Source organism: Macaca thibetana, chromosome 13, assembly GCF_024542745.1.
Source record: "Macaca thibetana thibetana isolate TM-01 chromosome 13, ASM2454274v1, whole genome shotgun sequence".
In the NCBI taxonomy this organism is placed as follows: Eukaryota; Metazoa; Chordata; class Mammalia; order Primates; family Cercopithecidae; genus Macaca; species Macaca thibetana.
In genome coordinates, this window is record NC_065590.1 from 68488241 (window position 1) to 68511872 (window position 23632).

Below are 23632 nucleotides of genomic sequence, written 5' to 3' on the forward strand. Positions count from 1 at the left end.
TCACCACTGCACTCCAGCCTAGGTGATGAAGCAAGACCCTGTCTCAAAAACCAAACAAAGCAAAATAAAACATAAAAATCCAGGCCTCTACAGTGGGGAGTTTCCTGCCTGGTCCTACACTTGGTGTTGAAGGGATATAGATTAAAACAGGCCTGGGTCTTATAGTTTCACTGAGAGGCAAAACACATGCATGAAATAGTTAAAACATCCCCACCACAGGCAGTTAACCAAGAGGTTCTGAGAAAGATGCTTGGAGAAGGAGGGCTAGGATTTGGGTAAATGGGGAGAGAGCAGGAGGGTCTCCCGGGGTGGGGAGAGGAATGTGGGTAAGAGCACAGAGGAGGAAAGTGGGGTGGAGCTGCAGGAACACTGCTGGGACCTTGTACTGGGGCTCAGAGTCAGGGAAGGGATTTTTTTTTTTTTTTTTTTTTTTTGAGACAGAGTCTTGCTCTGTCACCTAGGCTGGAGTGCAGTGGTGCAATCTCCACTCACTGCAACCTCCATCTCCCTGGTTCAAGCAATTCTCCTGCTTCAGCCTCCCGAGTAGCTGGGACTATAGGCCCGCGCCACCACACCCGGCTAATTTTTGTATTTTTAGTAGAGACAGAGAGCTTCACCATGTTGGCCAGGCTGGTCTCGAACTCCTGATCTCAAATGATCCGCCCACCTCAGCCGCCCAAAGTACTGGGATTACAGGCGTGAGCCACCACCCCCAGCCCGGAGAAGGTCTTTGACCTTTTTTCTGTCACTATTAGGTTTGAGTCATTTTCTCTGCTTTATTCAAAAACTGTTGAGCCGGGTGCAGTGGCTTACCCCTGTAATCCCAGCACTTTGGGAGGCTGAGGCGGGTGGATTACAAGGTCAAGAGTTCAAGACCAGCCTGACCAACATTGCAAAACCCCCATCTCTACTAAAAATACAAAAATCAGCTGGGCATGGTGGCGCATGCCTGTAATCCCAGCTACTCAGGAGGCTGAGGCAGGAGAATCGCTTGAACCCGGGAGGCGGAGGTTGCAGTAAACCTAGATCCCGCCACTGCACTCCAGCCTGGGCGACAGAGCAAGACTCTGTCTCACAAAAAAAACCAACTGTTAATTCCGCAAATATTTATTCATTATTTGCTAGTGCCAAGGATGATACTAGGTGTTAGGGTAGAGGTAGGGCTTCACAAAGATGAAATGACATGAGGAGCTGGGATTTGGTGAGAAGGCGAGAGTGTGCACACAAGTGTCTATCGGTCAAGGCTGGAGGCGGTGAGTGCTGCAGGAGATGCCTAGCCTCCAACTGGCCATGGAGTAGGCAGGCATAAGTCACAGATCGAGAAAACACAAAGCCTCTGGAAGTTCGATGATGGCCAAGGTGACTTACGCTAGGAAGAGTTAAGGCTTCTAACAGAAAATGAGCCTTAAAGAACAGGCAGAGAGTGAGAGAAGGGGTGCTGAGCAGGGGGCCTAGGGGTAATGGCAGGCAGAGGGAGGAGGATACATTCTACAGAGCTCACCTGTGCCATGGGAGCTTTGAGAAAATATGGGATGTGGTATTGGGTCACCTGTAGCACGGTAAATGCCACGGATGTGGCCAGAGGAAAAGCCCCAGAGGAAGATAGGAGGTGGTGTCATTTCTTTCTTCCTTACAGACTCAGGAAGTGAAAAGTACCTCACCTTGCACAAAAATGCTTTTCTTTAGATCCCTTCAGACAGAAATTGTGGTCAAAACCATTGAGATGGAAGTCCTGCAGGTGTTTTCCCAGCTCCACTGGCTTTCTCAGGTCGAATGCAGTTCCTTGCACCGGGGCAACTTCTCCTGATGGGAGGAGACAGAAAACAAAGACGATAAATGCCCAAGTTTCATCTTTATATAGAGCCTCCCCAAACACTCACTGGTTCTACCCTCTCCACCTTCATTTTAATTTGTTAAAGAGATGGGAGCCCAGATCCTGGGAAACATGCAGAGACCCCATCTCTACCAAAATAAATAAATAAATACAAGTAAAAAATTAGCCAGGCATAGTGATGTGTGCCTGTGGTCTCAGCTATTTAGGAGGCTGAGGCAGGAGGACTGCTTGAGCCCAGGAAGTCAAGGCTATAGTGAGCCATGATTGCACCACTGCACTCCAGCATAGGTGACAGAATGAGACTGTCTTCAAAAACAAATATGGAGAGGGTGGGGAAGAGAAAACAAAACAACCCTCAAATAAATAAATAAGTAAATAGAGTATATGGGAGTATGGGCTCAGATTATATGCAAATACTGCACCATTTTATAGAACGAACTAGAGTGTCCAATGATTTAAGTATCAGTAGGGGGTCCTGGAACCAGTCTTCTGTGGATTCCAAGGGACAATGGAAAATATATACTCATAAATATATAGTAACATATATATAAAAGCCAGAGTTGTTCTGGCTGAATCAAGTACAGGTTCTGAGCAGCTCAGGTGGAAAACCCCAGGATAAGATGATCCACTTCCTCTTAAAATTATGGCCCACCCAGGAGTAACAGCCAGGTGCTAGAACCTTGCACCAAGAATAGAGAATCCCAGGTTCCTCTGTAACAGGCCAAATCGCTCCAGCCCTTTCTTTTTGAAGAGGAAAGAGAAAAGGACTCTGTTTCAGAGCCTGAAACAATGATACAGTTGAGTCTTCTTAAAAGCTTTTTTTTTAGACAGAGTTTTGCTCTTGTCGCCCAGGCTGGAGGCTCCCGCCTCAGCCTCCCAAGTAGCTGGGATTACAGGCACACACCACTACGCCCAGCTAATTTTTGTATTTTTAGTAGAGGCGGGGTTTCACCACGTTGGCCAGGCTAGTCTCCAATTCCTGACCTCAGGTGATCCACCAGCCATGGCCTCCCGAAGTGCTGGGATTACAGGTGTGAGCCACCATGCCTGGCCTAAAAAGTTTTCTTATAGTCCCAGAGCTGTCTCATATATTTTAAAGGTAAACGCAAGTGATAGGAGGTTAACATACTCTTTTAGGGTGATAATTATTTTTCCCTTTCATGTGGTCAAATGGCAATTTTAGGAACTTGGCTTCTACTGTTATTAGGGAAGAGAATTAGCATGCAAAGTAGGGCTGAAATCTTAAGAGGCTAAGAAAAAGCAGGAACTTGTACCTTACCATTAAAATAATTTAAAAAGTAAAAGAAGAACCAATTGCCAGTCATTTAAAACATTTGGTTCTGCTTTTGTGGGTTCCTAAATGCTGAGAGAACACACAAATCTATCTGAGTAAAAGAGGACATTTCCTTTCTCTCTCTCTTTCTTTCTTTCTTTTCTTTTTTTTTTTTTTTTTTTTGACATAGTTTCCCCCTGCCTGTTGCCCAGGCTGGAGTGCAATGGCGCAGTCTTGGCTCAATGCAACCTCTGCCTCCTGGGTTCAAGCGATTCTGCTGCCTCAGCCTCCCGAGGAGCTGAGAATACAGGCGCACACCATCACACCCAGTTAATTTTTGTGTAGACACAGGGTTTCACCATATTGGCCAGGCTGGTCTTGAACTCCTGACCTCGAGAACCACCAGCCTCAGCCTCCCAAAGGGCTGGGATTATAGGTGTGAACAACTGCACCCGGCCCCATTTCTTTTCTTAAACTCAGAACTGCTCTTCAAAAATGTAGTCTTCCTGGTGTCTGAAGACTAGAGTTCTGAGTTCACATACAGCCTCAGGGTGCCTGGGTATGAAGCACTCAAGTGAGACACTGAGGTCCAGGTGATACCAGCCCGCGTGTCTGGGTGTCCACTGTTCAACCGAGAGAATCTGGGAAGTGCACAAAGGATTCCTTGCTCTTTTTTTTTTTTTTTTTTTTTTTTTTTGAGACACAGTCTCACTGTGTCGCCCAAGCTGGAGTGCAGTGGTGCGATCTTGGCTCAGTGCAATCTCTGCCTGCCGGGTTCAAGTGATTCTTCCGCCTCAGCCTCCCAAACAGATGGGATTTCAGGGACATACCATCAAGCCCAGACAATGTTTGTATTTTTAGTAGAGACGGTTTTTTGTTTGTTTGTTTGTTTTTTTGAGACGGAGTCCCGCTCAGTCGCCCAGGCTGGAGTGCAGTGGCACGATCTCGGCTCATTGCAAGCTCCGCCTCACGGGTTCACGCCATTCTCCTGCCTCAGCCTCCCAAGTAGCTGGGACTACAGGCGCCCGCCACCTCGCCCGGCTAATTTTTTGTATTTTTATAGAGACGGGGTTTCACCGTGTTAACCAGGTCTCAATCTCCTGACCTTGTGATCCGCCCACCTTGGCCTCCCAAAGTGCTGGGATTACAGGCGTGAGCCACCGCTCCTGGCGAGACACGGTTTCACCATGTAGACCAGGCTGGTCTCAAATGACCCGCTCACCTTGGCCTCCTAAAGTGCTGGGATTACAGGTGTGATCTGGCCAAATTTTTAATTTATTCCCTGTTTAAATTTTTAAATTTTAAACAGGGAATATTTGCACATGCAACCTTTTTTTTTTTTTTTTTAAGACAGTTTTGCTCTTGTTGCCCAGGCTGGAGTGCAGTGGCACAATCTCGGCTCACCCCAACCTCGGCCTCCCGTGTTCAAGCGATTCTCCTGCCTCAGCCTCCCTAGTAGCTGGGATTACAGGTACGTGCCACTATGCCCAGCTAATTTTTTGTATTTTTAGTAGAGACGGGGTTTCTCCATGTTGGTCAGGCTGGTCTCAAACTCCTGACTTGAGGTGATCCACCCACCTCAGCTTCCCAAAGTGCTGGGATTACAGGCGTGAGCCACTGTGCCTGGCCACAACCATTTTTTTTTAAACTTTTTAAATTTTTTGAAGCAATTCTCATACCTCAGCCTCCCGAGTAGCTGGAATTACAAGTGCACACCACCAAGCCAGGCTAATTTTGTATTTTTAGTAGAGATGGGGTTTCACCATGTTGGCCCTACTGGCCTTGAAGTCCTGACCTCAAGTGATCTGCTGCCTTGGCCTCCCAAAGTGCTGGGATTACAGGTGTGGCCTTGTAGTTTTATTTTTAATTGACACATACTAATTGTACATATTTATGGGGCATAGTGTTGATGTTTTGATACATGTACACATTTTGTAATAATCAAGTATTTAGCATATCCATCACCTCAAACATTTTATTTATTTATTTTGAGGCAGAGTCTCACTCTGTTGCCCAGGCTGGAGTGCAGTGGCGCGACCTCAGCTCACTGCAACCTCCACCTCCCCGGCTCAAGTGATTCTCCTGCCTGCGCTTCTGCCTCCCGAGTAGCTGAGATTACAGGCGCGCGCCACCATTCTCATCTAATGTTTTGTCCTTTTTTTTTTTTTGAGACGTAGTTTCACTCTTGTTGCCCAGGCTGGAGTGCAATGGCATGATCTCACTGCAACCTCTGCCTCCCGGGTTCAAGCGATTCTCCTGCCTCAGCCTCCCGAGTAACTGGGATTACAGGTTTGAGACCAGCCTGGCCTACACGGTGAAAACTTGTCTCTACTAAAATACAAAAATTAGCTGGGTGTGGTAGCGCACGCCTGTATTCCCAGCTACTCGAGAGGTTCAGGTAGGAGGATTGCTTGAGCCCAGGAGTTCGAGGTAGTAGTGAACTATGATCATGCCACTGCAACCACACCAGCCTAGGTGACAGAGGGAGACTCCATCTCAAAAAAACAAAACAAAACAAAAAAACAAAAAACTGAGACTCTGTTTAATAGGCACATGTAACTGCATTAATACAGCATATATATATTTTTTATATATATATAAATATATGTGTGTGTGTGTTCTGTTGTTAGTTCTGTCATTGTACTTTATAGTATACTTTCTGTTTTTATGACTTCTGTTTTTTTGTTTTTCTTTTTAAATCTTTGGGATGCCAAGGCAGGGGGATCATTTGAGCTCAGAAGTTCAAGACCAGCCTGGGCAACATGATGAAACCCCATTTCTATTAAAAAAAAAAAAAAAAATGCAGCTGGGTGCGGTGGCTCATGCCTGTAATCCCAGCACTTTGGGAGGCCGAGGCGGGCAGATCACAAGGTCAGGAGATCGAGACCATCCTGGCTAACACGGTGAAACCCCATCTCTACTAAAAGTGCAAAAAATTAGCTGGGCGTGGCGGCGGGTGCCTGTAGTCGGAGGCTGAGGCAGGAGAATGGCGCTGAGGCAGGAGAATGGCGTGAACCCGGGAGGCGGAGCTTGCAATGAGCTGAGATCGCGCCACTGCACTCCAGCCTGGGCGACTGAGCGAGACTCTGTCTCAAAAAAAAAAGCAAAAATTAGCAGGGCATGGTAGTGCACACTGTAGTCCCAGCTACTAGAAAGGCTGAGGTGGGAGGATCGCTTGAGCCCAGGAGGTCGAGGCTGCAGTGAGCCAAAATTGTGCTACTGCACTCCAGCCTGGGTGACAGAGTAAGACCCTGTCTCAAAAAAAAAAAAAAAAAAAATCTTTTACCATATGGACTGTGTTTGCTTGTGTGCATTTCTGGTAATTTAAATTTAGAAGGTCTGTATTTTTGTTTTAGTGGTTCCATCTAATATATAAGCATTTAATCCTCTTTTTCTTACATAGAATCTGCTCTGAGCTTCTCTTTCCTCCCCTTTTCTCCTTCCTCTGCTACCTGTTAGGTTGCTGACACTTTCATCTGAAGGTATACTAATAAAGGCACTTTTGTCTCCCAGTAGATGGTGCTAGAGACACAATAGAAAGAGGTTGCTTTACAGTCTCTAAACCCTGATCAGTTCTGGCAGGATTCATAGTTGAACTTTTTGGATCTCGAAAGCCAAAGGCCAAATCCGAGATAGCAGTGTGACTCACTTGGGTATGCTTTTGTCCTGCAACACTTACATGATAAACCACCTCCCAGACTTGCATGGTGGCTCATGCCTGTATTCCCAGCACTTTGGGAGGCCGAGGCGGGCAGATCACTTGAGGTCAGGAGTTTGAGACCAGCCTGGGCAACACGGCGAAACCCTATCTCTACTAAAAATACAAAAATTAGCCAGGTGTGGTGGCGCGTGCCTGTAATATCAGCTACTCAGTAGACTGAGGCACAAGAATCACTTGAACCCAGGAAATGGAGGTTGCAGTGAGCCAAGATTTCACCACTGCACTCCAGGCTGGGTGACAGAGTGAAACCCTGCCTCAAAAAAAAAGCAAACCAAACCAAACCAACCAAACAAACAAAAACAAAAAGCAAAGCAAAGAAAAAGGCAGCAATAATTTTTCTTCTTTAGAGACAGGGTCCTGCTATGCTCAAGTGATCCTCCTGCCTCAGCCTCCTGAGTAGCTAGGACTACAGGTGTATGTCCAATTTTTATATATATACACATACGTGTGTGTGTGTGTGTGTGTGTTTAAGAGAGCGGGTCTCGTTCTGTTATCCAGGCTGTAGTGCAGTGGCATGATCACGGCTCACTGCAGCCTCAACCTGCCAGGCTCAGGTAATCCTCCTGTCTCAGCCTCCTGAGTAGCTAGGACCCCCAGGCATGTACCAGCACCCCTGGCTAATTTTTAAATTATTTGTAGAGATGGGAGTCTCACTTTGTTGCGCAGGCTGGTTTCAAACTCCTGGGTTCAAGCAATCCTCTTGCCTCAGCCTCCCAAAGTACTGGGTTTGCAAGCATGAGCCATCATGCTCAGCAATTCTTCATGAAACAATTAGACTTGGGGAAAAAAAGCAGGTATTCTCATGGGCTCAGGAAGATTTTAGCTTTACCAACCTATATTCCGAGTGGTAACTTATGCTTTCTTCTATAACTTTATTTTTTTTATTTTTTTTATTTTTTTTTTTGAGACGGAGTCTCGCTGTGTCTCCCAGGCTGGAGTGCAGTGGCGTGATCTCGGCTCACTGCAAGCTCCGCCTCCTGGGTTCACGCCATTCTCCCGCCTCAGCCTCCCAAGTAGCTGAGACTACAGGCGCCCGCCACCACGCCCGGCTAGTTTTTTGTATTTTTAGTAGAGACGGGGTTTCACCATGTTAGCCAGGATAGTCTCGATCTCCTGACCTCGTGATCCACCCGCCTCGGCCTCCCAAAGTGCTGGGATTACAGGCTTGAGCCACCGCGCCCGGCCTCTTCTATAACTTTAAATTGGTGTTCACAATATTTAATTCTTCCTTAAAGCCACAGTCAACTCAAAATCTAACCCATATGAACGTCCTAGTGTGATTGACTCAGGTCAGTCAAAATTGCTTATAATTATCTCCCTTAAGGTATAACTACAGGTAGAAGGCTTGAAGAAACAAAGAAAGCTACAAAATTTTTGTGAAGGAAAGACAGAGGGCGTATATCAGGTCTCTTTCCCTGTTACCAAGCATCTACAAATCAGTGTTTGCTTCAGCTCTTCCCTCTGTAAAATGAAGCTGTTATTTGCTGCCGCATTACATGGAAATATTTGATAAATGGTGTGCTTGAACACCTTCAGGAGGCTGGCATAAAAAAATATATATAACAGGGCCAGATTTCAGGCTACCACATAGAATACAGAGCAGAGGGCACAGAGGGTAAGACTTTAAGCATGACAAAGAAGCCCTGACTTAAAATTAGAAAATTGGGACAGCTGGGCGCGGTGGCTCACGCCTGTAATCCCAGCACTTTGGGAGGCCGAGGCGGGTGGATCACGAGGTCAGGAGATCGAGACCACGGTGAAACCCCGTCTCTACTAAAAATACAAAAAATTAGCCGGGCGCGGTTGTGGGCGCCTGTAGTCCCAGCTACTCGGGAGGCTGAGGCAGGAGAATGGCGTGAACCCGGGAGGCGGAGCTTGCAGTGAGCTGAGATCGCGCCACTGCACTCCAGCCTGGGCGACAGAGCGAGACTCCGTCTCAAAAAAAAAAAAAAAAAAAAAAAAAAAAAAAAAAAAAGAAAATTGGGACAATTCTACAATGATGAAATTTTTGCTAAATGAGAAGAAGAAAAAGAGAGAAGGCTCCAATCTATCTTGTCCAACGTCATGCACTGACACACTTGGTCATGTGTTTAATGGTCAGCTATATGGAAAATGTGGAATTTGTCCCCCAGATTTGCCATGTCTTTGGGCCCTTTCTCATAACTGGAATGAATGTTCCTTCTGGTTCCCTATGCCCACCACACTCTGGCAAAGTCCAATTGATTGTTCAAGAATATTCTCTAACATAATTTCCTCTTGTGAAATATTCTAATCTCTATAGCCAGAACCAATCTTTTTTTCTTTGCTCCCATTATACTTAGAACAGACTTTTCTCAAAACATTGATCACATTATGACATAATTACATGATTTATCAAAGTCAAAATAAAATATAGAGATGAATCTCTCAATGTTTTATTTGAGAATCACAGAATTGGCCAGGCGTGGTGGCTCATGCCTGTAATCCCAACACTTTGGGAGGCTGAGATGGACAGATCACTTGAGGTCAGGAGTTCGAGACCAGCCTGGCCAACATGGTGAAACCCTGTCTTTACTAAAAATACAAAAATTAGCTGGGCATGGTAGTGCATGCCTGTAGTCCCAGCTACTCTGGAGGCTGAGGCAGGAGAAATGCTTGAACCGGGAGGTGGAGCTTGCAGTGAGCTGAGATCATGCCACTGCACTCCAGCCTGGGCAACATAGCGAGACTCAGTCTCAAAAAAAAAAAAAAAAGAGAGAGAATCACAGAATTGCAATTCAGAGCGCACACACAGCCTGGGTGGTCCTCAGTATGTCCGGAAAACAGAGAGAAGGTTGGGAATTTTATTTTTTTATATATATATATATATATATATTTTTTTTTTTGCTTTTGTTTTTCTGTTTTTTGAGTCAGTGTCTTGCTCTGTCACCCAGGCTGGAGTACAGTGGTTTGATCAGAGCTCACTGCAGCCTCAAACTCCTGGGCTCAAGGGATTCTCCTGCCTCAGCCTCCTGAGTAGCTATGACTATTGGAGTACACCACCATACCAGCTATAATTTTTAAATATTTTTGTAGAGATGAGGTTTCACTATGTTGCCCAGGGTGGTCTTGAACTCCTGGCTTCAAGTGATCCTCCTACCTCAGCTTCCCAAAGTGCTACGATTACAGGCGTGAGTTACTGCACCTGGCCAGGAGTTTTATTAGAAAGAGAAATGTTACATACTATTCTGACAGAACACTCATTGGCACTAAAGAAACTTCTGGGAGCTGGCAGGCTCTGACTGGTGAGTGACAGCAGTAGGTAAAACTAGTGTTAGAGTCACAGCAGGTCATTTTAGCAATTACTAGGGTGAAACTGGTCTTAGGGTTACAGCAGGCTGTTTCAGCTTTGCAGAAAAATCAATTCTTGGAGCAGGTGCTATGTACCCTAAATGCCCTTTTCCCCCAGCCTCTCAATTCTGAGTTAGTTGGGTATGACAAGAATGACCCAGTTTGTATAACCAACTTTCACATATATCAAGTGATTTGTCTATAAGGAATGTGAGTTCCTAAAGGGCAAGAATTGTGCCCTGTTTATCTCTGTACCCTCTGGGCATGAAGCAGAGCCTTTAGTTGATTGAAAAACTGATGAATGAAGGCAGGAGAGGCAGAGAAAAACCCAGAGGCAACTGTGTATATTGTAGCATCTGGTGATGAAGAATGAAAGATCTAGAAAGGGGCTTAGGAATTACCTCATCCCGTCCCCTCACTTTGCAGATGGTGAGCTTGAGCCCCCGGCAACTGAAGGGACTTGCCCGAGGTGACACATCTGCATAGTGTCAGAACCTCCATTCAGGCACTTTCCACCTTCCTCTGGAGTGTCCGACTTGGTTACAGCCCCTTACGCCCCCAACCCCAACAGGTGCTCTTGATTTTTCTCACTAAGAATTTAGAAAATGAACGTGCAGTTTTTCTAACCTTGGTTTATCTGCATATATGACTTCGTGCTTTGGTGCTAAGAATAGAAGGATATGTCAAAATAGCTCTCTCAGCAACGCTGAGTGTTCAGAAAAATGAAGCGGAAATGGAAAGGGTACCCTCAGAGAGAATGTCACATCCTCTGACTTTAGTTCTGAAGCCACCAGAAAGCCAGGGGTGTCAGCAGGGAGAAGCAGTTTCTGAAGAGGATTTTTTATTCTCCTGGAGCCCAGATGGGTGTGTATTCAGGTCTGGGCAGCAGTGCCTGGCAGATGAGGGGCTATGACCCAATGTTGTAGGGTTACAGCTCTGGGCCAGAGGAGCAGCTCATGCCCTATTTCAGAGAATGTCTGACTGCAGGCAGCATCAAGGGCCCACTAGAGGTTGTTTTCATAAATATAGAGACCAGAAGCTGCATGGTGACAGCTGTGGAGGGTGTGCGGGGTGGGGTTAATCAGGGTTGGGTTTGTTAGGAACATACAAGAAGGAGGGAGGGGGCAAGAGAGTTGAGTGTGTGCAAAGGGATGATTCTCATGATAGACTTCTTAGTAGAGACAGGGTTTCACCATGTTGGCCAGGCTGTCTCGAACTCCTGACCTCAGGTGATCCACCAGCCTGCGTCTCCCAAAGTGCTGGGATTACAGGCGTGAGCCGCCTCACCCGGCCTGCATGATGCACCTTTGTTCTAGGTGGGGGCAGGGGGTGGGGAAGGGAAGGTGTAGTTGGGGAGGGACAGTGAAAAGGTGATAGTTATGCCAAAGAACTGTATGTTCTTGTGGTGCTGAAGAATTATTGGAGCTGAAAGATATCTGGAATAGCGATCATGGAAGGTTGCAAAGAGAGGTCATGACAAAGTCAAAGAAGTGAGCAGCTGAGAAGGGTGAAGGACAAGATCATTGGAAGAGTGGATCTCAAGCTGAGTGGACCAGGCGTGGTGGCTCACGCCTGTAATTCCAGCACTTTGGGAGGCTGAGGAGGGCAGATCCCTTGAGCCCAGGAGTTCGAGACCAACCTGGGCAACCCGGTGAGATCTCGTCTCTACAAAAAATTAAAAAAGTAGCCAGGTGTGGTATGGCACACACCTGTGACTCCAGCTACTAGGGAGGCTGAGGTGGGAAGATAACTAGAGCCTGGGAGGTCAATGCTGCAGAGAGCCATGATCATGCCACTGCACTCCAGCCTGGGTGACAGAGTGAGAGGCCATCTCAAAAAAGAAGCAGAGTGGTCAGAGTATCACCAACATGGATAAGAAGATAATCAAGGATTATGACAAGAGTGATGTTAGAGTGACAGTAAGCCAGGAAGAGGTGGAAGTGACTGGAGGAGGGGGGATGACTTAACAAAGAGAGTTCGTGAGGGTGTTACTCTAGCCACTACGACTGCCTCATTTTTTCAAGAAGATGAAGTAGATCTGATCACTGGAAATAGGACTTTGTAACATTCCAGATCTCTGTCACAAAAGATTAAACCTTCCTCTTTCTATTTGCATTCTTGACAGAGTTAAAATTACCTGCACTCTGAAAGTGAAGGAAAAACTCGCTGCCTTCACAAAATTCATCCGCCTTGATTCATATCTCTTGTCTTACATAAGAGATTCACACCCACAGTCTATTATGAGGAATTTGGCCTTTTCCCCATGACTGCTTGTGACAGATTGCATTTTTCAAAGATGGCCACACTAGTCTAGATCCCATCCACAAGCTCTCCTTACAATGTGATGTTGACACTTCTTCACTGAGCGGTGGAGTCTGTGTTTCCTCTTTGGAACTTGGATGGACCTTTTTAACCACCTTAACCAAAAGAATGTGGCCAAAGGACGCTGTGTGATTTCTGTGACCAGGTTACGTAAAAGGCTCCAGCCTCACCCTCTCTCTCTCTCAAGGCATTTGCCCTTGGAGCCCAGCCACCATGCTGTAAGGAAGCTCAAGTCACGTGGAGAGGCTGTGTGTGGGCTGTTCTGGCTGACAGCCCCAGCAAGGCCTCCAACCAACAGCCAACATCAACTGCCAGACATGTGAGTGAACAAGCCTTCTGATGATTCCAGCCCTGTTCTAATCTTTTAAGCTGAGGCCCTAGACATCATGTGCAGAAACAAGATGTGCCCTGTCTAAATTCCTGGCCAATAGAAACAATGAACGAAGTGCTGGAGTAATTTGTTGTATAGCAATAGATTGCTAGTATACTGCTAGTATCTAAGAGGTGATGTTTTCACCTCCTAGCACTGACTTCACAAATTCTGACAGGAGACTAATTTTCCTCCCCAGCTCCTCCTTGCCCCCCGCTCCTTTTTTTTTTTTTTCTAACATAGTCAGAAGTGCCTTTACATGATTATACCTTAAGAACACTAGTCCTTGCAATTACTTTTGGATGGGGAAAAAACAAACACAAATTTGTTAGTTTACCAATTTTTGAGCATTTTCTACGTGCCAGGCATTAAACTGACCTCAGGAAACCTAGAATCTAGCGGAAGAGACAGATTAAAACCATAACAATTTATTTATTTATTTATTTAGAGACAAGGTCTCACTCTGTCACCCTGGTGGAGTGCAGCGGCGTGATCATAGCTCAATGAAGCCTTGACCTCCCTGGGCTCAGGTGATCCTCCCACTACAGCCTCCCGAGTAGCTGGGACTACAAATGTGTGCCATCGCGCCTGGCTAATTATTATTATTATTATTATTATTTTAGTACAGATGGGGTTTCACCATCTTGCCCAGGCTGGTCTCAAACTCCTGGGCTCAAGCAACCCACCCGGTCAGCCTCCCAAAGTGTTGGTGTGAGCCAACGCACCTGGCCAAAACAATAACACTTACAGGAGAGTGTGAGACATGCAAGGACAGTGGAATTCCTAAGGCTCTGGGGGAGCAGGGAGAAGCAGCATCGAACTCAGCCTCGGGGGTCACAAAAGGTTCTCCGAGGTATGACAGGATCCTAATCTTTTTTTTTTTTTTTTTTTGAGACAGAATTTCACTCTTGTCCCCTAGGCTAGAGCGCAATGGCGTGATCTCGGTTCACTGCAACCTCCACCTTCCGGGTTCAAGCGATTCTCCTGCCTTAGCTCCCAAGTAGCTGAGATTATAGATGCCCACCACCACACCTGGCTAATTTTTGTATTTTCAGTAGAGACAGGATTTCACCATGTTGGCCAGGCTGGTCTCGAACTGCTGACCTCAAGTGATCCACCCACTTCAGCCTCCCAAAGTGCTGGGATTACAGGTGTGAGTCACTGCACCTGGCCAGGATCCTAATTTTTTTTTTTTTTTTTTTTGAGATGGAGTCTCGCTTTGTTGCACAGGCTGGAGTGCAATGGCATGATCTCAGCCCACTGCAACCTCCGCCTCCCAGGTTCAAGCAATTCTTTGCCTCAGCTTCCCAAGTAGCTGGGATTGCAGGCACCTGCCACCATACCTGGCTAATTTTTGTATTTTTAGTAGAGACAGGGTTTCACCATCATGGCCAGGATGGTCTTGAACTCCTGACCTCATGATCCACCTGCTTCGGGCCCCTAAAGTGTTGGGATTACAGGCATGAACTACTGCACCCAGACAGGATCCTAATCTTGAAGGGTAAATTGGGATTGGCTAACTGATGAGGCGCAGGAGAGAACACACACAGGACTGGCTCCAGCCACCAGTGAAGGTGCAGCTGTGGCACAGGCAAGACACATTTATGCCACACACATTCTACAGGCTCCTAGCGCTAACTTAATTTTGACGGGGAAGACTGAAGAAATGAGGTAGAAAGTGAACTGGGTCTATGAACTTCTGACCAAGCACCGATTACAGGAAAATAGCCTTTTTTGTAATATTTGGCCATGAACACTCTCACCTGGGGTGAATTTTAATTCAAAGCTTTTAATTTCTCATGATCTCAAGTCGCTTTTTTTCCCTGCCTGGTGGCCCTCATGCCTGACTCTCTGAGAAGAGGAACAGATGGTAATGACGCTGTAAGAGTTATTGACTCTTGAGTTCATTCATTTTTAGACTCTTCCTTCCCAACAGATCCTCTTTCTAGCCCATCTTCACACAACCCAGTAGACAATCCAGGAATAAAACCACAGTCCTGCCAGACGAGGACTGTATAAAAGCACAGTACCTGTGCTCCTGAGCACAGATACATCCTGTTTATAATAACAATTAAAAATTATTTTAAGGGAGAAAAGAGAAAAGAAAGGAAATCTGACATAGACTTCCTAGAAAAATTTGGGAAATGAGTAGGAAAGAAATTTTCTCCAATAATGTTTTTTCCCCTAAAAAAAGAAATACTTGGGCCAGGTGCAGTGGCTCACGCTTGTAATCCCAGCACTTTGGGAGGCTAAGGCAGGCAGATCACCTGAGGTCAGGAGTTCAAGACTAGCCTGGCTAACATAGTGAAACCCTGTCTCTACTGAAAATACAAAAATTAGCCGGGCAAGGTGGCGGCGCTTGTAATCCCAGCTACTTGGGAGGCTGAGGCAGGAGAATCACTTGAACCTGGGAGGCAGAGGTTGCAGTGAGCTGAGATTATGCCCTCCAGCCTGGGCGAGAGAGGGAGATTCCATCTCAAAAAAGAAAAAAAAAGAAATACTTGTACACATATTAAGCATGTTATTTGGAAACTGTTTTCTGGCTGGGGGCAGTAGCTCACACTGTAATCTCAGCACTCTGGGAGGCCGATATAGGAGGATCTCTTGAGCCCAGGAGTTCAAGACCAGCCTGGGCAACATAGCAGGATCCCCATCTCTACAAAAAACAGAAAATATTAGCCAGGCGTGGTGGTGCGTGCCTGTAGTCCTAACTACTTGGGAGGCTGAGGTGGGAGGATCGTTTAAGCCCGGGAGGTTAAGGCTGCAGTGAGCTGTGACTGTGCCACTGCACTCCAGTCTGGGCTACAGAGCGAGACTCTGTCTCAAAAAAAGAAAACAAAGAAAATGGTTTTATATAATTTGTTCCTTATTTTGCTTTACAAATCTATGCAAGCTGTCTTAGGGCTTGCGTGGACTTACTAACTGATCTCGGGTATTTCTATGCCCTGTAAGATTCAATTTCCCCATTTATAAAATGGAGCTAAGGCCTGGGATGGTGGCTTCCACCTATAATTCCAGCACTTTGGGAGCCTGAGGTGGGGGGATCACTTGAGGCCAGGAGTTCGACACCAGCTTGGCCAACAGGGTGAAACCCTGTTTCTGCTAAAAATACAAAAAATTAGCCAGGCATGGTGGTGTGCACCTGTAACCCAGCTACTTGGGAGGCTCAAGTGTGAGAACTGCTTGAAGCCAGGAGGCGGAGGTTGCAGTGAGCCGAGATGGTGCCACTGCACTCCAGCCTAGGCGATAGAGTGAGACTCTCTCAAAAAGAAAAATGGAACTAATACTAGTATTTACCTGGCACATAGTGTGTGTTCTCTCTCTCTCTCTTTTACACACACACACACACACACACACACACACTTCCTTAATACTGAGACCAGGTATTAATCACAGCAGAAACCTTTTTTTTCTTTTCTTTTCTTTTTTTTTTTTTTGAGACAGAGTTTCACTCTTGTTGCCCAGGCTGGAGTGCAATGGCACAATCTTGGCTCACCGCAACCTCTGCCCCTGGGTTCAAGCAATTCTCCTGCCTCAGTCTACCGAGTAGCTGGGATTACAGGCATGTGCCACCATGCCTGGCTAATTTTGTGTTTTTAGTAGAGATGAGGTTTCACCACGTTGGTCAGGCTGGTCTTGAACTCCTGACCTTAGGTGATCTCCCCGCCTCGGCCTCCCAAAGTGCTGGGATTACAGACATGAGCCACTGCAGCCTGGGTCCCGTAGCATAAATCACGTAAAAAGGAAGGTGCAGTTCTGCCTCCAGGGCACACTGTCATTTTCATAAGAGTACTTAAGGTTTCTGTTTTGTTTGTTTGTTTACTTGTTTTTAGAGTCAGGGTCTCTTATGCTGCCTAGGCTGCAGTGCAGTGGCTATTCACAGGTGTAATCATAGTGCACTGCAGCCACGAACTCATGGGCTCAAGCCATCCTCCCACCTCAGCCTCTTGAGTAGCTGGGACTACAAGCACACACCACTGTGCCTGGCTTATTCTGTTTTCTGAAGCTTCCTCTTCTAGTGATTTTAAAATTGAGAACAATGATTTTTAAATGATTTTTTTGAGTTATGAAATCCTTTGAGAATATTATAAAAGTTATGAGCTCTCTCTCCAGTAAAATGCACACACACATACAAAATGTTCCCAGAGCCTCTGAAGCCCTGCCGTGCATCCCTGGCTAAGAATCCCTGGTCTATAGAATATGTTCTACTTACGGTGCTGTTCATCACAAAACAAGTTGCCCCGTCACAACCTGATGTTGAAATGCACATTTGGAATCTCACAGTCACATAACCTCAAGTGTTTGTTCAAGAAACACAGATTCCTCCCATAGCAACGTGGCAAAAACTTTGTGTAGTACACCAGGCCTCCTTCTGGATTGTTTATGATTCCTCTATACTCTTGAACACGTACACAACAATCTGACGAGCGAAAGGCACAGAAGCTGGTCTTAATCTGAGCAAATCAACAGCTTTCAGAAGCTGCAGGGAAATGAAGCATCAGAGAAAGTGAAAATTATCCCTAACAACAGCTCAGAAAATAGGGCTGATTAGGCAAACTGTGTATCCCTGGGTTTCAGTGGATCCTAGAAGTCATGGATCACCAATTGCTGTTACCAACCTCCTAGGAGCATCCTGCTCACCTGTTCGGCAGTCAAACTCAAGAGAACAGCCTTTAGAGTCAGGCAGGCCTGGATTTAAATGCTGGCTTTCTTTGCTGTATAAATTTTTGGAGGCTGCTTAGCTTCTCTGAACCTTGATTACGTCATCTGTAAAATGGGGATAACGAGAATCTACCTCTTAGGATTATTGTGATCATTAAATGAAATGAGGCAGGTAAAGTGCTCAGCACCCTCCTCAGCAAGTGGGAAGTACTCAGTAATATGGCTGTTACTATGGGCAGTAGCAGAGGACAATAACAGTGTAACTCTGGAGTTAGGAAAACTCGATTCCAGGCCGGACACGGTGGCTCACGCCTATAATCCCAGCACTTTGGGAGGCCAAGGCGGGTGGATCGCTTGAACCCAGGAGTTCAAGACCAGCCAGACAAAAAGTACAAAAATTAGCCAGGTGTGGTGGTGCATGCCTGTGGTCCCAGCTACTCAGGAGACTGAGGTGGGAGGATCACTTGAGCTCAGGAGGTTGAAGCTAAAGTGAGCTGTGATTGCACCACTGTACTCCAGCCTGGGCAACACAGCAAGGCCCTGTCTCCAAAACAAAAAATAAACAACAAAAACCCCTTGATTCTAGATTTTGACTTCACCAATTACTTACAAGTTTAACTCTGTGCAGGTTACTGAACTCTCCCATTTTTAGCTTCCTCAACTGAGGCACAGGGTTAAACCCTACTTCCAAGTGTAGTTCAGCCAGGCACAGTGGCTCACCTGTAATCCCAGCACTTTTGCAGGCCGAGGTGGGAGGATCATTTGAGGTCAGGAGTTCAAGACCAGCCTGACCAACGTGGTGAAACCCTATCTCTACTAAAAATACAAAAATTAGCCAGGTGTGGTGGTGCACGCCTGTGGTCCCAGCTACTCGAGAGGCTGAAGCAGGAGAATTGCTTGAGCCTGGGAGGCAGAGGTTGCAGTGAGCCGAGATCGTGCCACTGCACTCCCGCCTGGACGACACATCAAGACTCCATCTCAAAAAACAACAACCCTCCCCACCACCAAAAAAACCCCAAAGTAGTTCAATGAGCTCATAGTGCATGTGCTATATGTGTTTAGACACGTCTGGTACATATTAGACACTCAGTAAACACTGGCAATAAAGATGATGATGGTACTAATAATAGTTAATACTTACAAAGCTCTTACTAAATGCCAGGAACTGTTCTAAGCATTTTACATGTATTATTTTTTATTTAGTTGTCACAACCAGTAAGGTAAGTCCAATTATTATCTTTGGATGAGGCCTACAGAACTCAAATAAACTGTGCTAGATCACAGAGCCAGTAAAGATTTTTTTTTCTGAGGCAGGGTCTTGCTCTGTTGCCCAGGCTAGAGTGCTGTGGCACGACCAAAGCTTATCACAACCTCAACCTCCTAGAATCAAGTGATCCTCCTGCCTCAGCCTCCTCAGTAGCTGGGACTACAGGTGTGTGCCACCATGCCCAGCTAATTTTTAAATTTTTTTTGTAGGGATGGGGTATCTCTATGTTGCTCAGACTGGTCTCAAACTCCTGAGCTCAAGCAATCCTCCTGCCTTGGCCTCCCAAAGGGCTGGGATTACAACTGTGAGCCAGCACACCCGACAAGATTTCAACCTAGACAGAGCTCGAGACCTTGCCCTAAACCACTGTTTTCCTGAGAATAATGTGTCAAAATCAGCCCTGTAAATCAGCGATTCAAGATCATTTCACTAGGGTTTGAGACACTTCCCATTTCTGGCTGGGGCTCCCCTGCCTGCCCCATCAGTTTTCATGGCATGAGGGGCCACCATTGTCCAAGAACAGGAGGACTGCTAGGGCCACATGCTGGTTTTTTTTTTTTTTTTGAGATGGAGTCTCGCTCTGTCGCCCAGGCTGGAGTGCAGTGGCCGGATCTCAGCTCACTGCAAGCTCCGCCTCCCGGGTTCACGCCATTCTCCTGCCTCAGCCTCCCGAGTAGCTGGGACTACAGGCACCCGCCACCTCGCCTGGCTAGTTTTTTTGTATTTTTTAGTAGAGACGGGGTTTCACCGTATTAGCCAGGATAGTCTCGATCTCCTGACCTCGGGATCCGCCTGTCTCGGCCTCCCAAAGTGCTGGGATTACAGGCTTGAGCCACCGCGCCCGGCCCATGCTGTTCTAAGAGAACAAGACAGCCTTCCCCAAATCCACTGGCTCAGTCAGCCAATGGCCACTGACTGCTCTAGTATGAGAGAGACAACCCTTCTGCCTGACCACACCAAGAGAAGGCATTCAGGGTTTGCTTGATGATTTCATGAGGGGAACATATTGGGGTGGAAGAATGTTCCCTGCATGCTTGTTTTGCTACTTCCCAGCAGCTCGGGCAGGCTCCGGTGACAACGGCGGGATTAGGGAGCCCATGCCGATGGCAGACCCAGGGCCTCCTGCTCTCCTCCAAAAGTCGCAAGGCTCCCACAGTCACGACTCACAGGAAGCCAAGAAGGGCACCAGGGACAGGTGGCAGACATCCCGACATCGTGAAAAGGGTGGGTAATTGAACTTAGCTAGGTTACATTAATTACCCAGGGTCAGAGAACAGAACCAGGAAAGGAGACAGGGGAAAAATCAGTCCAGTCTTTCTGGTCATTTGGCACAGGAGCAGTGGCACAAAATGGCTTTATGTGGGGGATTTAGCCCCCGTAATCTCTATCAGGGCAGCCCCTGCCTGCAAATCACCCCAAATAAACATACAACCTAAATTCAGCCCCAGCCTCCCCTCTGATGAGATTGCTGCCCTGAGCTCCTCCTTTATAGAAATGCAGGCAACACCATGACTGCTCAGCCACCTATGGTTTAGTGGGAACACAGAGGCTTGCATTTGCACTGCTGGAGTCAGAGGCAGGGAGCCCTGAAGCCCAGGGACAGTCTCCTAGATCTAACTATCTGCGGGGATTAACTGGTCATTATCCCCTCTGGGATGTGTGTTCTGCAGGCCCTGCTTTCTATCTGTTCCTTGCATCTAGCCCTGCCCAGAGGACTAATTTCAACAACTATAAATTTGGAGGGTGCGGTCCATCTTGGAAAGGATTCTGGAATGCAGACCTGAAAGCTGTGAGGAAACATGTTTCCCAGGAACCAAATACAAATATGTTCAAATACAAATCATGCCTGACCACTCTCTAGGCTTCTCTGAGTGGGTTACAAGACTACAGGCTCAGGGAGCTTCAGGAGATGTGCACCATCGGGCTTCAGTGAGCAGAATCTGTAGGGAATTGCCACATGGCCTCTGACCTTGTGTATGATCTAGGTGAAGATACATATTTTTCTCACAATATGACAGACAGCATGAAGCTAGAGGACAGAACCAGGAATCCAAAAGATAGTGTAAAGTAAGGGTAAAATGCTGACTGAAAGAAGAAATTTATCAATAGCAGGAACAGATATGGTCTTGCACTTTTGTCAACAATGAAACAAACAAAACCAACCAATGGACACTGCTCAGATTTAGATTCTTGTCACTGTTACCCTGGGCACAAAACATAATCTTGTGAGGTCCCACTTCCTCACTTATAAAACTGGGATAACAATAGCCCCTACCTCATGAAGTTGTTATGAGGAGTAAATCAGTAAATGTAGGCAGAGCACTTACTTAACATATTGATGATGATGATGATGATGATGGTGATGATGATGATGGTGGTGATAGTGATGGTGATGATGGTGATAGTGATGATGGTGATGATGATGATGGTGATGGTGATGATGGTGCTGGTGATCATGATGATGATAGTGATGGTGATGATGATGGTGGGTTTAGTGATGATGGTGCTGGTGATGATGATGATGGTGATGGTGATGATGGTGGTTGTAGTGATGATGGTGGTGATGATGGTAATGATAGTGATGGTGATGATGGTGGTTGTGATGATGGTGATGATGGTGGTGATGGTGATGGATGATAGTGATGGTGATGGTGGTGATGGTGGTTGTGATGATGGTGATGGTGATAGTGATGGTGATGATGATGGTTGTAGTGATGATAGTGCTGGTGATGATGATGATGATAGTGATGGTGATGATGGTGATGGTGATGATGATGATAGTGATGGTGATGATGGTGATGGTGATGATAATGGTGCTGGTGATGACAGTGGTTGTAGTGATGATGGTGGGGATGGTGATGATGGTGGTGGTATGATGATGATGGTGATGGTGGTGACAGTGATGGTGATGCTGATAATGGTGGTGACAGTGATGGTGATGGTACTGATGATGGTGGTGATGGTGATGGATGATAGTAATGGTGATGATGGTGATGGTGATGGTGATAGTGATGGTGATGGTGATAATGGTGGTGACAGTGATGGTGATAATGGTGGTGACAGTGATGTGATGGTACTGATGATGGTGGTGATAGTGATGGTGATAATGGTGGTGATAGTGATGGTGATGGTGATAATGGTGGTGACAGTGATGGTGATGGTAATGATGATGGTGGTGATAGTGATGGTGATGGATGATAGTAATGGTGATGATGGTGATGATGGTGGTGATAGTGATGGTGATGGTAATGATGATGGTAGTGATAGTGATGGTGATGGATGATAGTGATGGTGATGATGGTGGTGATAGTGATGATGATGATGGTGATGATGGTGATGATGGTGGTGATAGTGATGGTGATGGTGATAATGGTGGTGACAGTGATGGTGATGGTAATGATGATGGTGGTGATAGTGATGATGATGGTGATGATGGTGGTGATAGTGATGGTGATGGTGATAATGGTGGTGACAGTGATGGTGATGGTAATGATGATGGTGGTGATAGTGATGGTGATGATGGTGGTGATAGTGATGGTGATGGTAATGATGATGGTAGTGATAGTGATGGTGATGGATGATAGTGATGGTGATGATGGTGATGATGGTGGTGATAGTGATGATGATGGTGATGATGGTGGTGATGGTGATAATGGTGGTGACAGTGATGGTGATGGTATTGATGGTGGTGATAGTGATAGTGATGGTGATGATAGTGATGATGGTAGTGATAGTGATGGTGATAATGGTGGTGATAGTGATGATAATGGTAACAACGATGGTGGTTATAGTGATGGTGATGGATGATGATGATGGTGATGGTGATAGATAACACATGGTGCTAATCATAGTGCTTCCCACTAGGCAGTCTCATTCCAGAGACTATGTTCTTAATCACCTTGCTATACTAACTCTCATAAGTGTTAAGTGTAATTATTATCATTATTACTGACTAGGAAGAAATGTGGCTGATCCACAGCATGTGTGAAAATGACTTTAAGGATGATGGCTGACAGCAAGTTCAACATGAGTCACATAAAGGCTATCTGTAAGGCGAGGTGTGGTGGCTTATGCCTGTAATCCCAGCAATTTGGGAGGCCGAGGTGGGCGGATCACCCGAGGTCAGGAGTTCGAGACCAGCATGACCAACGTGGTGAAACCCCATCCCTACTAAAAAATACAAAAATTAGCCAGGTGTGGTGGCACGTGCCTGTAATCCCAGCTACTCAGGAGGATGAGGCAGGAGAATCACTTGAACCTGGGAGGCGGAGGTTGCAGTAAGCGTAGACTGCGCCACTGCATGCCAGCCTGGGCGACATAGCGAGACTCCGTCTCAAAAAAAAAAAAAGGCTATCTGTAATGAGGTGGTGACACTCCCAAGCTACTTTTTGCAGCATGAGTATCACAAGAGGAGAGGCCTAAAGACACACAGAGCAGGATCAGAAGGAAATGACCAGGGGTGGGTACAGTGGCTCACGCCTGTAATCCCAGCACTTTGGGAGGCTGAGGTGGGCGGATAGCCTAAAGTCAGAAGTTCAAGACCAGCCTGGTCAAGATGGTGAATCCCCGTCTCTACTAAAAATACAAAAATTAGCTGGGTGTGGCGGCAGGCACCTGTAATCCCAGCTACTTGGGAGGCTGAGGCAGGAGAGCCGCTTGAACCCAGGAGGCGGAGGTTGCGGTGAGCCAAGATCGCGCCATTGCACTCCAGCCTGGGCAACAAGAGTGAAACTCCGTCTCAAAAAAAAAAAAAAAAGAAGGAAATGACCAGTATGACCAAACCATAGCATAAGAAGAATAGCCAAGACCAGGCATGGTGGCTAATGCCTGTAATCTCAGCACTTTGGGAGCCTGAGGCAGGAGGATCACTTAAG

The 23632-nt window shown here is 46.4% G+C and overlaps 3 protein-coding genes across 4 annotated transcripts in view; all 3 read right to left on the minus strand.

The window, feature by feature from the left end:
• The window catches only part of MORN2 (MORN repeat containing 2), a 1051609-nt gene that overhangs the window by 154999 nt on the left and 872978 nt on the right, over positions 1 to 23632 (minus strand). The window lies entirely within an intron of this gene.
• The window catches only part of GEMIN6 (gem nuclear organelle associated protein 6), a 470738-nt gene that overhangs the window by 53374 nt on the left and 393732 nt on the right, over positions 1 to 23632 (minus strand). The window lies entirely within an intron of this gene.
• GALM (galactose mutarotase) overlaps positions 1 to 23632 on the minus strand; it is an 85740-nt gene that overhangs the window by 13790 nt on the left and 48318 nt on the right. For both annotated transcript variants that reach the window (XM_050753389.1, XM_050753388.1), the window contains exon 5: positions 1662 to 1803. In XM_050753389.1, the coding sequence (XP_050609346.1) occupies positions 1662 to 1803 (142 nt within the window). The remainder of the gene's footprint in view (positions 1 to 1661; positions 1804 to 23632) is intronic.